At 40.4% G+C, this 17,283-nt stretch overlaps 1 protein-coding gene across 1 annotated transcript in view; it reads left to right on the plus strand.

Moving 5' to 3' along the window:
- Positions 1 to 17,036, plus strand: part of HS6ST3 (heparan sulfate 6-O-sulfotransferase 3) — a 619,320-nt gene extending 602,284 nt beyond the window's left edge. The window contains exon 2 of the mRNA XM_033105060.1: positions 9,661 to 17,036. Within this exon, the coding sequence (XP_032960951.1) occupies positions 9,661 to 10,369 (709 nt within the window). The 3' untranslated portion in view covers positions 10,370 to 17,036. The remainder of the gene's footprint in view (positions 1 to 9,660) is intronic.
- The last annotated feature ends 247 nt before the right edge of the window (positions 17,037 to 17,283 follow it).

Raw genomic sequence — 17,283 nt, forward strand, 5'->3', positions numbered from 1 at the left:
GAGTAGGACCCTCCCTGGCACATTGGAAAATGTACTGGGAGGAACTGTACTCAGCAAGATAGCAAAAACAAGCCCCTGGAACACGCATTCCCTGAAATTTATTCTTGCAGCAGCCACTTGGGGGAAAGTGAAAGCAAATATGAAAACCACCCGAAAATCATGGCGTTTTAGTGAGTTTGAGGCTCATAGGTTTCACATCAATATAAAGCAGCAACATGACAGGATTTAAAATGTTATCTTATTGATAAATACTAACTATTCCTCTGGGGAATTGGGGGGTGGACTGATCGCCACTGAGAAAAGACCAGCATCGTCTGGGAGCCTCTTATTTCATGCCTTTTGTTGGTTGGTTTAGTACCGTATATGATTTCCCTTAATGAAAGTTAGCTGATACCTAAACATTGTTTTAAGAAAACCTGCGACTCAAGAAGCTGTTTGTTTGAGGACCAGAGCTGAATATAATCGGGTGAGGGACCTCCATCTTTCGGGTCCAGATGTTGGCTTTAATATAGCCGCCGTGCTGATGAATAGGATTTGAGTCCACAAAAGTCTAGTCTCTAATTTGACATTCCAGTTGCTCATTAAGAGCAAAATAAACACATCCTTTTGGAAGAATGTGTCCTTGCCACCGTGTCACAAACCCCAGCTGGCTGTCCTGGAATGTCCATGTTTGGCTCATATTCTGGGCAGGGCACCTTCCTGGTTCAGCCAAGAGGGGGCAGAGACAGAAGCCTGTTTCACAACCCTGCCTTGGCTCCCAGGTGGCCTTGTCCCCTGGTGCTTGATGACGTCTGGCCTCGTGCAGTGGCCCTGTCCTCTCCTACATTGACTGTGGTTGGCTATATTTTGGCATTGTGAAAATGGAATGAGGACAGTTCTCTTGACTCAGAAATTCTACTAGCAGTTTATACTCTGAACAATTATTTATGGCCTCGGATGTTCATCAGATCTTTGTTTATAGTATACCCCTCTAAATACAATCAGCCTCTTTGTCCAAAATTGGGAGCTTGGTCACATAAATTATGGTACGTCCATAATTAGAATATTATGCTTTTATGGAAGAATATTAAATGAAGTGGAAAAATTTGTTCACCTTGTATTTTTTGAGTTTAAAATACAGGTTAAAATATAATGTACATTATAATGTCAAATTTGTAAAAGAAAAATATATAGGTTTAACTGATTATATCTGAGTGAAGTGATTATAGGTAATATTTATTTCCTTTTTCTACTGTTCTGCATTGCTTATATTTTCTATAATGAAAACGTATTGCATTTCTAACGGGAGAAAGGGGGGCAAATTGATGATTTAAAAAAAAAAAAAAAGCCAGGACAGCTACATCCAAAGGATTCTCCCTTTAATGTTATCAGGGACACAGGTAAGAAAAGGGCGACGGGACCTCTTTCCTCCCGAGGGAACCGCTGTGGGCATTCCTCTCCCCTCTTTCTGGCCAGCTGAAAAGAGTCTAGATCTCTGGGTAGTAAGTAAAATAAAAATCCCTTAGCCTAAAAGGTCTGGCTGCTTTGTAAGTCACTGTGAAGGAGGAGGTAGTGGCAGCTGGGTGTATGGTGCGGGAGGAGGGGTGCATGGCTTCTGTGTGAGGTAAGATAACAACCAGCGCGTGTCTCCATTTTCTCATCACAATACCGGACATCCTTGGAACCGATGGCTTTGACACATACCATTGTTGGCCTCTAAAGTTATTTATTATGATACTTAACAATCAGAGTTCCCAATTTCCCATTTGCTTAGAACATCATTTTTAAATTCCTCAATTTGTTTTCAAGGCTTGATAAAAGGCCTTTTCATCAGTGTGTCAAAGGGCAGTCTGATTGCTAAGCTCTAACTGCCGCAATTCCCCCATCAGATACAGTATAGTATAGATAATGCTCTATTGAGATAATGAAGAATGGGTAGCCCATAATGAGTGCACAGCTCTAAAGAGAGTCAGGAAATTAATTCCATTCTGAGCATTTGGAAATGATTCTAGCACACAGAACGGCAGGGCAGAGAGGGAGCTAAGTTTCACTTTTTGGAAATACACACAATAGCTTATGTTGAAGATGTACTGGTCGTCTGTGCATACTTCATGGTGAGGCCCAAAGATCTCCTTCAGAGGCTCCCCACGTACATCTTAAGATCCCTCACAGTCTCTTTGGAAGACGATGAGCTTTGGCAAGACTGGATTATGTAGGGAAAACTCATTTCAAAGTCTATAGGGAAAGAGGAAGGAGGAGAAATTATTTCCAGTGTATTTCACAAGGTCTAGGCAAAAAGAAACCCTTAGCCTGGGCCACTTCTGTTGGTTAAGGCACCAACCAGTTCAAATTCCTGGGGACATTACCATCAGAATTCCTGAAACAATGGCTGATAAAATTTATATATTTATTCATTCCACAAATATTGAATGCCTGAATATCCATGATGTATAAGGTCATATATCATATGCTCTGGGGTACGAAGGATGAGTAAGACATAAAGCCTCTTCAAGGAATAAAACATTCACTGATCATTGAAATACAGATAAAACATAAGAGTACATAAGAGGTCTGACAATTGAGTTCGTGAACTCATCCTAGAAAAAGTGCCACATGCCTCATTGCTGAATATCACTATGGTCACCTTCGAAGTACGCCCCTTGGGAAGCTATGCACCGATGCCAGCTCCTAGTCCATCCTTCAAAGCAATTTTGGAACTCTTTTTCTGGAATGGCCATCAGAACGGTCATCGTATTACCCTTGATGTTCTGAAAGTCATCCAAATGTTTTCCTTTCAATATTTCCTTTATCTTGGGGTAAAGAAAGAAGTCATTGAGGGCCAGATCAGGTGAGTAGGGAGGATATTCCAATACAGTTATTTGTTTACTGGCTAACAACTCCCTCTCCGACAGTGCTGTGTGAGCTGGTGCATTGTCGTGATGCAAGAGCCATGAATTGTTGACGACAAGTTCAGGTCGTTTTCGTCTAACTTTTTCACACAGCCTTTTCAGCACTTCCAAATAGGAAGCTTGGTTAAGTGTTTGTCTAGTTGGTACAAATTCATAATGAATAATACCTCTGATATAAAAAATGTTGGTAACATTGTTGCAACAAGTTCGCAAACTTAATTGTCAAGATCTTCGTATATACAACAGAATGTTATTCACCCCCAGAAAAGAATTAAATCTTGACATTTGCAACAACATGGATGGACATAGAGAGTGATATACTAAGTGAAATAAGTCAGACCAAGAAAGACAAATACCATTTGATTTCACTTATATGTGGAATCTAAAGAACAAAATAAATGAACGAACAAAACAGAAACAAACTCACAGATACATAGAACAAATAGATGATTGCCAGATGGGAGAAGGTTTAGGGGGAAGGATGAAAAAGGTCAAGGGATTAAGACGTACTACTACAGTCATGGTGATGTAAAGTACAGCGTAGGAAATATAGTCAATATTATTGTAATAGCTATGTGTGATGTCATATGAGTACTAGATTTTGGGGGTGATCACTGTGTAAGTTATATAAATGTCTAATCATTATGTTGTACACCTGAAACTAATATAATATTGTATGTCAATTGAAAAAAAATAAAAAATAAAGCATAAGAGGCACAGGTTTCAGGGGGGCAGCAATCTCTTCCACCAAGGGCATCAATGAAGGCTGGCTGGAGGAGTTTCTAGTTGAGCTGGTTTTTATGAATACATAGTAGTGTGGAATGTGGAGATATTAATTTTGTTGCCTGATTTTACAAGAGTTAAGCTAGTAGTGGAGGGAATATGTTTATTAAACCTCCCTTGTGAACCTAGCATTTTGTGGGTTCTTTCACATGTGTTCTCGTTGGCTAGACAAGTTATAGCCTCATAAAAGTGATTTTTTTTATTAAAGTATAGTTGACATACAATATTATATTACTTTCAGGTATACAACATAGTAATTCTTCATTTATATACCTTGTGATGTGATCCCCATGATAAATCTAGTAACCATTTGTCACTGTACAAAGTTATGATATTATTGACTACATTCCCTATGCTGTACATTACATCCCCATGACTTATTTATTTCATAACTGGAAGTTAATGCCTCTAACTCCCCTTCATCTTTTTTCACCCATCCCCTATCCCTGCTCCCTTCTGGCAACAATCACTTTGTTCCCTGTATCTATGAATTTGTTTCTGTTTTGTTTTGCTTGTTTGTTTTTTAGATTCTACATATAAATAAAATCATATGGTATTTGTCTTTCTCTATCTGATTTATTTCATTTAGTGTAATACCCTCTAGGTCCATCTGTGCTGTCGCAATTGACAAGGATGTGGAGAAAAGGGAACTCTTGTTTATTATTAGTGGGATTGCAAATTGGTGTAGCCACTGTGGAAAACAGTTTGGAGGTTCCTCAAAAAATAAAAAATAGAACTACCGTATGACCCAGCAATTTCACTTCTGGCTATGTAGCCAAAAGAATGAAAATACTAATTTGAAAAGATATATGCATCCCAATGTTCATTGAAGTATTATTTACAATAGCCAAGATAGGGAAGCAAACTAACTGTCCACCGATAGATGAATGGATAAAGATGTGAATTAAGTTCATGAACTTATCCTAGAAAAATTTACACACGTCTTTGCTGAATATCACTACAGTCACCTTCGAAGTACTCCCCTTGGGAAGCTATGCACTGACGCCAGCGCCTAGTTCACCCTTCAAAGCAATGTTGGAACTCTTTCTTTTCTGGAATGGCCATCAGACCTGTCATCGTATTACCCTTGATGTCCTGAATGTCATCCAAATGTCTTTCTTTCAATATTTCCTCTATCTTGGGGTAAAGAAAGAAGTCATTGGGGGCCAGATCAGGTGAGTAGGGATCTGTTCCAATACAGTTATTTGTTGACTGGCTAAAATTCCTTCACAGACAGTGCTGTGTGAGCTGGTGCATTGTTGTGATGCAAGAACCATGAACTGTTGGCAAAAAGTTCAGGTCGCCTAACTGTTTCACACAGCTTTTTCAGGGCTTCCAAATAGGAAACTTGGTTAAGTGTTTGTCCAGTTGATACAAATTCATAATGAATAATCCCTCTGATATCAAAAAAGGTTAGCAACATCGCTGCAGCAAGTTCACAAGCTTACTTGTCAGACCTCGTGTACATATATACACACACAATGGAATATTATTCAGCAATAGAAAAAGAAGTGAATATTTTTTTAATCACACAGGCAGAGTGATTCTGGCGACTTGTACACCTCTTTCCACCATTTTGATGAGCACATTAGCTCTGCCTGTTTTCCGTTGCAGAATTGAAAGGAAAGGATTAGATAGATAGAAGGGAAGAAAAAAAAAAATGCTGAGGCAAAAAAGGTAGTTTAGGGGAAGCTGACAATGAGGAAGGGGGAGACCACAATGACAGATGGGTATATGATATTTCTTGAATCTGTCAAAGATTGCTTCTCACCCACACCCACATTTTTGGTTCTTCCCTACTGGTCTCTCACCAAGGCTGCTTAATGTCTCTCCTGGCCGATTTTGTCCATCCTCAGCAGTGTTGCTGAATGAATCTTCCTAAATTAGCACTTTTCCTCTTTCAGCAATTCACAGTTGCTTTCAGAGCCCATGACAATTTGGCCTCTGCATCATGTTCTAGTTTATGCCCTCCTTCCATTTATTCATTTGTTAAACAAATGTTTAGTGAAAAATGCACAACATGAACTTTCTGGTCTAATTAGGCCACTTTGCTCTCTGTACATTCCTAAATATTCTTTGTCCACTCCTTACCTCCATGACTTGCTAATTAATGCTTTTTTCTTTTTTTAATTAAAATTTATTGAGGTGACAATGGTTAGTAAAACTACATAGGTTTCAAGTGTATAATTCTGAAATACATCATCTATATATCACATTGTGTGTTAATGCTTTTCTCTAATCTACCCACCTTACACCCACATACTTGAGGGCATTTTCCTTTTTATGTTGTCAACGTTCCTAGAGAAGCTCCTTACACATAACAAACCCTCAAAAAACATGTGTTAATTAAATAGCTTGATAACTAAAGAAATGAGCAATTATACAAAAAAACTGCTTAGTGACATACAGTTTCTGGAAGCAGTAGGGAAGAAGCGTGTATTGACTGTCTCTCTCTGCCTACCAACCATCATTTTCAAATGGTGGATGTATTAGAAGACTATATATCTTTTTATTCTATTCACACATTTTAAACATTCAAAACTCCTATCAGATTAGTTTTTAAGAGAGAAGAAAAGGTATATTTATCAAAGGCAATATTAACCTTAGTCATTAAAATACGTTTGTCTCGTCGGACGATCATTTCTTTCACATAGCATCACTAAACATTTGCTGTGGGCAGGATTTTGTGTGAGGGGCTGAGGGACACAAAGCCTCAGGTCCAGTTAGCGAAAAGGAACGTAAAGGGTAGATGAAACCACGACTTCCAGGTGCAAATTAAGAGGGCGTGCGGTAAGTGATGTGGTACATCCTAGAGGCTGGAAAAGTCAGAGAAGATGGATATGAGGCTTGAGCAGGGCCAGGAAAGATGAGCAGGATGCAAATGAGCAAAGAGAAAGGCAGACTGAGGAAGGCAGGAACGAACTCCCTTGTGCTGAATTTAGAATTCTTTAATATGATTATCGTATAGCCGTGTAAGACACGAAAGTAGTCCTAAACCACGGAAGAGTGTGTGTTCTGTCTTAGAACGTTAGTAAGCTGTGATGGCCCACATGTTAATTATCGGTGACAATGAATTATTGAACTAAACCAAGGCGCCGGAGCCCTCATCTTCCTGACTACTAGGTATTGGCCATCGTTACCCTGGGGCCACAGAATGACAATGCTAAAGAACTGCAATTGCTCTACAGACATTCTTAAATGAATTAACCCAAGCTCTCAATGAAGTAGGTGGCAATGGGAGACTTGCTGACAGGATGCTGTCACTGAGACAAAGTTATCTGTCTTTGGGATTGTGCTGGTCCAGGGAGATTGGCAGAACATCTACTTAACTTGATGGTTAGAATTTCTCTCACTTTACCAAAGCACTGGGTCCTGAGATCTCCTTGCAAGCAACGTCTTAGTCATTTCTGAGTCCCCAGTGTCTAGCCCCAAGTGCTTGGCAAACACAGGGTGTGGCGGTGCCCAATTAATGTTTGGAGAGTTAATGAATGAATGGATAAATGAAAGGGAAAAATAATAGTTTACTTACTTATATTTCCAAACCCTGGGAAGAGTTTTGCAAGGACAAATATATGAACAGATGATGCTCTGCCTAGGCTTAGGAAATTGAATTGAAAGGAACAGGAGTCCACAGGCCTCTGCTTTGTGGCCTTAACAGGCTTTGCTTGGGAACTGCTTGTCCTTCCTCCCTTTTCTTTGTTTTACCCTCCATTGTGCTGTTGAACAAGTAAGGCCTGAAAGGGAAAGTTGCAAATTTCAGTAGTCCTGAAACCTTTAAGTGTTTTCCTTAGAAACTGAAGTGGGAGTTAGGGGAACAGGAAAAAATGTTTCCATTGTGGGGAGGAGATTCATGAAACTGGAGCAAAGCGTGTGTACAATGCAGGCTGGGTGTGTGGCCTGGATATAGACATTATTGCATCAGTGATTTTTGCAGTTCCTGTCTGAAAGTAGATAAGCAATTGAAAGTAGAAAAAAAAAAAGAAATAGAAATGAGAAATATGATTTAATTAATCAAATTTTGTGTTTTGCCCAATTAACAGGGAAATAATAAATTTTCAGTTTATTGTCTTATTTGACCCAATACCAAGGTCTCGCTGATTGAAATACTCCTGTCCTGATGCCTTTGGCATCCTAATAATGATGAGTTGCGTCATCGTTATTGTTCCTGTATTTATTATGCAATTGCTTTATGAGATAAAAAAATCAATCTCGGCTTGTAGAATTGAAAAGTGCACAAGTTCCAACATAGGACCATGGCAGGATTAATAATGACATGCCATATAATGTTCAGCCCTAATGACATCCTCTCTGAGCAAAACTTTACCGTCAACATTTCTTTGTGGAGCCTAGAAGCTGTGTCAGTCCTTTTCTGCTTTCATTCCTGACCTTTTGGGAAATTTTCTTCCACTGATGGAATTGTCATTCTGTCACAGGAAAAGACAACAGAGTAATGTAAAACGGTGACTGGCAAAAGCAAGGGCTCAGGCTGGCCTGTGTGTGACAGTTCCAATAAATTCCTTCTCCTGATTTAAAAGGAAGCAAGTGTTCCTTAAGATTTTGAAGTTTCTTTAGCACATTTCAAAACTATTTGGCTAGACATTCTAAATAACTGAATACAGTAAATGTATAGTTTTAATTATTATAGTCCATCCATTCCTTTTTAAAGCAGCATAAAGAACATGGTACCCTTAGATTTTCTTATTTTTGTCATTGCTTTTACGAGGTATACATTCTTTGGGGGAAAAAAAATCCAGGTTAGGTCGGCCAAGGAAATCCTTTTCAGAATTTTTCAGGACCATTTTGTCTGCGCAGGAGAACTCTGCATGTCACTCCTGGTGACAAAAGTGGGGCGGTCAGCCCATTCCATTGGTAGCTGCTCAAATTATGAGAAAGATTTTCCTCATTTGGAATCAATATTTGTTTTCTTGTAATGCCTACTGTTGTGTCTTTATCTGTCATCTTTTCCAACTCTCTTCTTGCCTTTTTACACTTCTCGTGCCCTTTTAAGCCAGGGGTACCCTGTCTGTACCTGATCATTCTGGGGCTAACCAATTCAAAACTACATTTCTCTTCAATGTTCCCTTAGATGTCACTAGATAAGACCTGTGATTATAGTAACCACAGCGTCTGACAATTAATACCATTCACTAAGTATTAGTTACATCTTTGTTTTTAGAGTATCAATGTGATGCACAGGAAAGCATAGGGCTTTGAAATCAAATAGGCCTAGATTGTATTGCAGTTCAAGTATTAACTTGCTCTAGGATTTGGGGCTTTATTTTTCACCTTTCTCAGTCTGTCCTCGATTTTTTTTTTTAAGTAATGATAAAATCCAGTTTACAAAGTTGTGTTCAGGATTAACTGTGCCCATATCCATAAAGCACCTAGCACAGTTCTACTGAATAGTAATTGCTCAGTAAATATTAGTCTCCACACACAACACATCCTCCCCCAACCTCACCTCCTTTGTAATCCAGAATGGCAGTGTAAACAGAAAAAATAGCAACCTTGGCTTCCAGCTTTGACCTTTCTAGTCCCAAGACCTTGGACAAATCAATTTACTTCCTTGCATGTTTCCCTACCATATAGTCCCATGTCTACTACAAAAGTTTATATAAAATATTGGATTGGTAATAACTCAAATATCATGGTCTGTTCTCTTAATGTAAGGTATTGCTATTGCTGGTAGTAATCTATCAGTGAATAATTGCTTAATGAATAAATGATCTATTCCCCCACACCTCCCTCCCTACACTGGAGCAGGGGGGAAAAGCCCAGCAAACTTAATATTGAAGACCAGTCCATGCATGTTTACGAAAACATGCATATATGGGAGTATTTGCTTGATCAGTGCAAATCCAGGCACACACTCTCACAGGAACATTTGGCAGAAGATCCATTGCTCAGTGCTGATATTAACACTACAAAAGTTCAGAATCTCAGGGTTGTTATTGTCAATGACTGACACGCTTCCTTTCATTTCTTCCAGGAATTTCTATTACATTACAATGTTGCGTGATCCAGTGTCTCGGTACCTGAGTGAGTGGAAACACGTCCAGAGAGGGGCCACGTGGAAAACCTCCCTCCACATGTGCGATGGGAGAAGTCCCACCCCTGATGAGCTGCCTACCTGCTACCCTGGGGATGACTGGTCTGGGGTGAGCTTGCGGGAGTTCATGGACTGCACCCACAACCTGGCTAATAACCGCCAGGTGCGTATGCTGGCTGACCTCAGCCTAGTGGGCTGCTACAACTTGACTTTCATGAACGAGAGTGAGAGAAACACCATCCTGTTGCAGAGTGCAAAAAACAACCTGAAGAACATGGCCTTCTTTGGGCTCACGGAATTCCAGAGAAAGACACAGTTTCTCTTTGAGAGGACATTCAACCTCAAGTTCATCTCTCCCTTCACACAGTTCAACATCACACGGGCTTCCAATGTGGAGATTAACGAGGGGGCCCGCCAGCGAATCGAAGAGCTAAACTTCCTGGACATGCAGCTGTATGAGTACGCAAAAGATCTGTTCCAGCAGCGTTACCACCACACCAAGCAGCGAGAGCACCAGAGGGACCGGCAAAAGAGACGGGAGGAGAGGAGGGTGCAGCGGGAGCATAGGGGCCATCGGTGGCCCAAAGAGGATGGGAACACAGAGGGGGCAGTCACTGAGGACTACAACAGCCAAGTGGTGAGATGGTGACCCCCTGCCCTCTCCTCCCTCTGGAGGGGGAGGATGAGCAGGAGACTGACCTTCTGTGGCATTGCCATTCTGAGGGCATCTGGCTGTATGTGGCTTCGTTTGGACACCTGCTTCCTCTTTGTCTTCAGCTTTATCCAGTGGGAGATGATTGGTCTTGTGCTTCTTTTTTTCCTGACATTTTTCGATCTGTGATGTTGAGTAGGGTAGGAATGCAACCCGTGTAGACCACTTTAGAAGGTCAAGGAGAGAAGCACCGAAAAGGACACTGTCTGTGCGATCTCCTTTACGGCAGCGTAGGTTAGAGTTTGAGCAACTGGAACCCACAGAGGCACACATGAAAAGCCAAATGATGGCTTGGATATTTGGCGGAAACTGGTCTATTTTATACTATCTCTGTAATGGAAACATTGGTCTATTTAAAGAAAGAGAAACAAGAAGTCCCTTACAGCCCTTTCATGAGATTTTAGGCCAACCCTCACTCTGCTGTTGGCTGTCACCTTTGAACTGTATTTGAATGTGGTTTACATCGTAAGAAGAGTGATGTGTTTTGTTGTTGTGGTCTCTTAAAACAAGATTACCCTACTATTGACCATCCTTATTGACATCCTACAACGCCCTGCATCTTAGCCCTGAGACACGCTTCCTATCCCACATTTTAGGGAATGGGGAGTGGATTCAGGACTGGGGTGCTTTTGGCCTGAGATGTGAGCGTTGGTGGGGCATTTAGGAGAAAATGTGCTTATTAACTAATGTCTAAGGAGACATTAGTTATTTTACCAAGTTTTATTTTCAATGTAAGGAATGAATGATAAGGGAGAAAAGGCGGGAAGATAACTATATGTCTAATATTTCCAAACTGGCTACAGAACCTGAGTTTTTTAAAGAAAAATTCTGAGTTATACCTCTTTGGAGCAGTCATTTTCTTTGATCTGGTATTGCCCGGTTTGAAATTCTGCAATCAGAGAGAAAAAGACATTTAAAAACAATTTGGCCTGAAGAATAGGACATTAGCTAGCAGGTATCAAAAATACATATTGGAGGTCCCTAAATAAATCCTAATTTTGATTTAGGCCAGGAGAAATGGAACACAATAGGCCAGGAGTTTAAAAGACTGCAATCCTGAAATCTTGAATGTTTCTAGCCTGGTAACTTTTCCTCCCCACATGGTCTTTACCTGTTGTTAGACTGTGGCTACAGCTGCTGACTCAGGCGAGAGCGTATGAAACGGAACCAAAACATGTGCTGCATTGCCACGTGCTTCTCATTTCCACTTTTTCCCAACCAACTACAATAACACAAAGGTTTTGAATAATAAGGGGAGAAGTACAGAAGAGGAAATCGAGATCCTTTGCCTCCCATTCAGTAGGATCAGAGTGAGTAAAAAGTCTCACTACAGATTGATCTGATCAATCCTCTCAAGGAGCTGAAGGAAAGTGAGTGAAACTCCTAAATCAGATGGAAAAGCCTATTTCATTGATATCCAACATGTTTGATGGTTAAGCCAGCTTTGTATAAGCCACATCTCAACTTTCAGAATACTCTTTCTGGGGTTGAGAGTCAATCAACCCATAAGCATTCAAGGAGTGGCTGCCTTCATGGAGGGGAGCCTACTGCCTCCATCAAAGAGAAATGTAGAGAAGACACTTCTCTCACTACCCTTGACTTCATCTGTCATGTGAGGGAGGCATTATTGGGAATCTCCCTTTGGCCAGAAACTGTGGAAGGCCCTTTTCATATTTTAAATCTATTCACAACAAGGTATGTATTATTAGTCCAAATTTCACAGATGAAAGAAGTGAAACCCACTGACAATAAGTGCTTCCCGGTGGATTGTACGCTAGGTCTGGCTGACTGCAATGGGCAAGCTCTTTTTACTCCATCATGTTTTCCATATGGGATAAAAGCTTCCTGCCAATCATGCAAGAATCCAGCTGTCATTGCCTAGAAGTGTATGTCTCTATCCCGTGTGGCTGCCACCACTGTGACAGCACCAAGCTGGCAGTGACTCAGAGCCATGCTGCCTTGAGTAAGTCCAGGCCTCTCCACATCACCTACCCATCAACAAGCTGAGAGATTAATGGCATTTTAGGTAATTGTACGTTTTGAGCCATATAGGAGGGTGAGTTAAAGGGGCCAAGTAAATATTGCTTGTTAGTTGGTAGAGATTAGTCCAACAAAATATTGTTTTCTTTTCCAATGAATTGTTCCTAAATTAGGGAGGGAAGGACGAGTACAGCTGGGATTAACAGCAGCTCTCGCTCTCGCTCTCTCTCTTTCTCTCTCTTCACATTTTGATGTTAGGATATAATGTTCTGTCTAGAATGGCAGGACAGCAAATTGTCCTTCTGCCTGCCACTATGACACATGCATGCACACAAATAACAATCCAGGGTTTTGCTATGGGGAAAATCAAAACAGGTTAGAAAGTATTGAGATGGTTTCTTTGAAACTCACTTTAAATTTTTGGCAGAGAATTCATGCATAGCTGAGACTTGGAGGCAGCCTCTGCTAACTTCACACTGTTCCTTAGGCAACACGGGATTTATAGGAAAAGGTTTTCCACGGCCTTGCTGCTAAAGGCGTGACGTATGGTGCTCCACTGGAGACCAGTATCAGGATGTTCAGAGGAGAAACCATCTCGTTGTGTTGGCCTGAGGCCAGTGCTGAGCAAATTAAAAAAGACCAACAAGGGCTTCCTCCTCAGGTCATTTCACTCTAAAGCAGCACACTTGTCATATCCCTGGGGTCCTATGTTGATAGAAACGAAGAGGTAGGGACGCAGTTTGTTCTTTGAACATTGACTGCACACCTACCTGCTGAATGAAGCTCAGGGAAGTGATGCCTACAGAAGGCATTTGGGCCTAAGGTTCCGTGGGAAGTCAGCAGCCTTAAGATCCCAATCCAAATCAATTCCAAATACAGTAGTGTTAAAAAGCCAAGAAGAAGGGAAAAAAAGTTCCCCAGGGAGTTCTACCTCCTATTGATTCCTGCAACACCCAGGTAGACATTCCTCTTCTTCTCTTGGCAATGGCGGCTCCAGTCACCAGATTGGGATGAGGTGTCTGTTTAAATAATTGTTATTTATTATTATTATTGACTAAGGTACATGCTACCTATTCTGCCTCCTTCTCATTGTTTGGTAGCCTTCTCTTGGTAACTGAAGGGAAACTACCCTGAGAATTATTTGGATTCTCTTTCTAATAATTAACAATATTAGCAATTAGTGTTTGGCAACAGTTAAGGATAATCATGTGTGCCATAAAAATTAGGAAAATGTGCTTTTTATTATATAAAGGCAGTAATTTTATCACAAATAGTTTGATCAAAGTCTTGAACTATGAGGATTTCTTCAAAAGTCTGTCTAGAGGTCCTATGACTCTGGGAAAGAAGGTCTACCAGCTAGACCTAGCAAACAGGTGAGCACAGATCACTAAAAAATAAATATAAGTCCATTGGATAAGATTCCCATTTGGAAGAGGAACTCAAAATACTAGTGACTTCAATAAGATTGAAGTGGATACTGTCTGACTTAGAAGACAAACTGGTCGGTAAACACTGGTGTGTGACGTTACCGGAAGCCCTGTCTTGATTTTTCATCCCAATGTGCAGCTTCCAACTCATGGTCCAAGATGACTGCTGCAGCTCCTGCCATCTCATTTGCATTTAAGACAGCAGAGAGGGAATGGAGAGGAGTTGCATATATCACTTCTAGTCACATCTGATGGGCTAGAGCCTAGTCATTAGCTACATTTGCCTGCAAAGAAAGCCAGGAAGCGTCTCTATTATTGGTTGCCATGTGCCTTGATAAATATGAGGGTTCTATTGTCAAAGAAACAATGTGAAAATTAATACTGATAAAAACTATCAGTATCTGACACAAAAGGGAATTGAAAAATATTTCAAGTGCTTTTCAATGTCATCTGTTTTGTCATGTTTTACAAAGGATACGATTAAAATTCATTTCTTTGTATAGTAGTTAATGCTTTTCAAAACATTTTCACATTTAGTATCTCAGTGATCTTCACTACATTCTTGTATGTTAAATGGGACTTCTAGTCATTACGAAGTGGATAGTTTGACATGGAGATTCAGAGGCGTTGAAAGATTTCCCCAAAATTCTAGTTTACTATCCAGAAAGTTGCTCATAGCCCCAGTCTTTGAATTTCATAGCCTTTCCTACTACTTTATGCTACTTGGCATCAGTATTGGGGTTGGGAATTGCTAGAATATGAAATCTAAATCTTTATTGATATGTATCTTTCCTTACCTTCTCATGGAACTGCAGTGATTTAGATAATGCCAAGGAGACTGGTGGAGTTGACCCTTCACCCCCTCCTCCAGTGAAGGAGCCTGTTTTTTGGAGATGAGGAAGCATAGGCACTCAAACACCTCCTGTTGGATGTCCACCCCATCCAATACAAAAACTGTTCAAGATGAAGGCTGAGGACATATGCTCACACCTCATTAGGGAAGCTCAGTGTTAGAAATATTTAGAATTAGTAGGAGCCTGAATAGTGAAGCATAAGGGGTGATCAATAGAACCCCTGCTCTAAAAATTTGCCTTCCTCTCTGCATTTTCCCTAGGTCCCGGGAATTTTATCAGCAACTTATTGCTTTGGTTCTTAAAGGTGTACTTTTTTGGTGTTAAATGAGTCCCTTTGCACAATTGCTGGAAAGAGGAAGTGCTTTAAGGTGTCATAAGTTAACATCACACAGAGAGTTTATCTGATTCCTTTTCAACTATGACTTCCAGTTGAGAAGAAAGTCCTGTATAATGGGATCATGCAGAGGTGGAGGTTAGGGAATATAGGGGTAACTATATTAAAAAAGTAGGGCCCGTACAAAGGAAGCAGATCTTGCAAAGGTAGAAAGATGAGGAATTACATATGTAGTAGAAAATATTGAAAAATGGAAAGAGACTAAAATACAGCTTCTGTTCTCAAGAACAAGGGGAGGCTGGAGACTAATTCTTTTGTCCATTTAAAAGAGCAAAAAAGATGACATGAGGCTCCTGAAACAGGACCAGAGCATTGGGACAGTTTTAGGGACTGAAGGAAAGGCTGACTGAGTTGGAGGCGTTGGATCAAAGAGAAAGCTGGGACAGACATAGGCAGAGAATAACCTGATCTGATCACAATGGTGTCTCCAAGGTTTTCCTTTCTCATTGTGCCTCCACCGGTCATCAGAACTCCAGCTGAAAGTCTCCAGGCTGGATGTCAGGGCTGGCTGAAGTCTAATAACTACCCAGTTGTGTCACCTCTGGGGAACATGCAAAAGTTATTTCTCCAAGGCACTTTCAGCTTTTCTCCTTGTCCCCTTCCTCCATCTCTACTGGACATAAGCCTGCTCTTCTCTCATCACATTCACCTGGACACATCTGAACGGATTCCCAAAACTTTGAATTAACCCTCTGGGCCAGTGGGGGAAGGGTTCTGAGAGCTGTGTGTTTTGTAGCCTAATGGATGGAATGCACATGGACCCATCTTCATGACACATTGACAGACCCAACCGACCTTGCAGAGGTGCTGAGATTTCCAGCGGACTGGCCTCACTATGAACACCAGCAACATCTGCAAGAGAAATGCCCCCGAACTTCCAGGCAAGGACTAGAGGTAGCCTAACAGAACTGCGGATCTGAGAATATGGAAGCACAGATGTTTCTTGAGCTTATATTCTAAGTTGTCTATGGAAAAGAGTGCAACTGTCATCTTTTGACACAGTAAGTGGAAACTCTGTGAGTTCCATGTTCTGTAGGAACTCATCGAAGGGCCAGATGTCAGTGCTGAAAAACTTCAGTTCCTGCCAGGGAAAACCGTGTTCTGAGGAAGCAGAGTTTGTGTGATTTAGTCATTGTCAGAGTTGTCTCCCACCAACTTGTTATTTTTTTAAATCATGTGATCATCTATTCTTTCCTTCTTCCCGCCCCCCCACCCCCAGAAGTACTTTTTTGGGTTTTGCTTGCATTATTTTTCATTTAATGTATCAAAGTTAAAAAAAAGAAAATGTTGGAAAGAAAAATATGGTGCCCCATTTTAGATGTAAAGATAGTTCTTCAATAGATAGTAAATTATTTCTTCTAAGAGATATTTCCTTTTGTTTCTGTGCAATAATATGTATGAACTTGGGTACTAGGAGATTGTATTGTGACATTATCAATCCTTACTGATATTTAAAAAATGATAGTTTGTAGAACTGAGGATTTCCATTGATGTGAAGCACAATTTAATGAATAAGTTAATATATTAAACTGTTGTGGTGTCAAAAACAATTGTTTCCCCCCCCTTAATTTTGTCAGACGTTTTTGCAAAATGAGAAAAGCTGGTTAAATACTTTAAGGGAATTGTGGAAATTGAATCCACAGAATCAGCTTTGTCAAACTCAAAGATTCATGCTTTGGATACAAATGTAGTTATTGGATGTGAAACTTTAAAAGCATACAGAAAGAAAAGAAAATACAGATTGAAACAATTTAAAATGTCTGAGGCCAGGGAGGATTTCACAGGCTCTCAAACACGTAAGCTTCTAAAATCGTGGTTCTCAGTAACCCTCCCCATTCATTGCATACTCCAGGACATTGAAATTCACTGTGGGAAGTGCAAAAGCAACCTGAAGATGAAAGAATGAGGAAAAAATTTGAGAAAGAGTGGAAGGAAAGAAAAACAGGAATTGGAGCAAAGGATTTTGGAATTGAGTCTACAAGGAAGGAAAAGGGGTAGGGAGGAAAGGGAAGAGAGAGAATTCGGGGCGGGGAGAGACAGAGAGCAAGAATGGAAGAAGAAAAACACAACAGCAATGAAAATTAACATGGGTTCACAATTTCAAAGTGTATGGCTTGTCAGAAATTTTAAAACATATGACTAGTTTCTATAACATAAGCAAAGAAAAAGTGAATAAATAAGCTAACATGTTAAATT

The sequence above is a fragment of the Rhinolophus ferrumequinum genome, chromosome 4 (assembly GCF_004115265.2).
Source record: "Rhinolophus ferrumequinum isolate MPI-CBG mRhiFer1 chromosome 4, mRhiFer1_v1.p, whole genome shotgun sequence".
NCBI classification, from domain to species: domain Eukaryota; kingdom Metazoa; phylum Chordata; class Mammalia; order Chiroptera; family Rhinolophidae; genus Rhinolophus; species Rhinolophus ferrumequinum.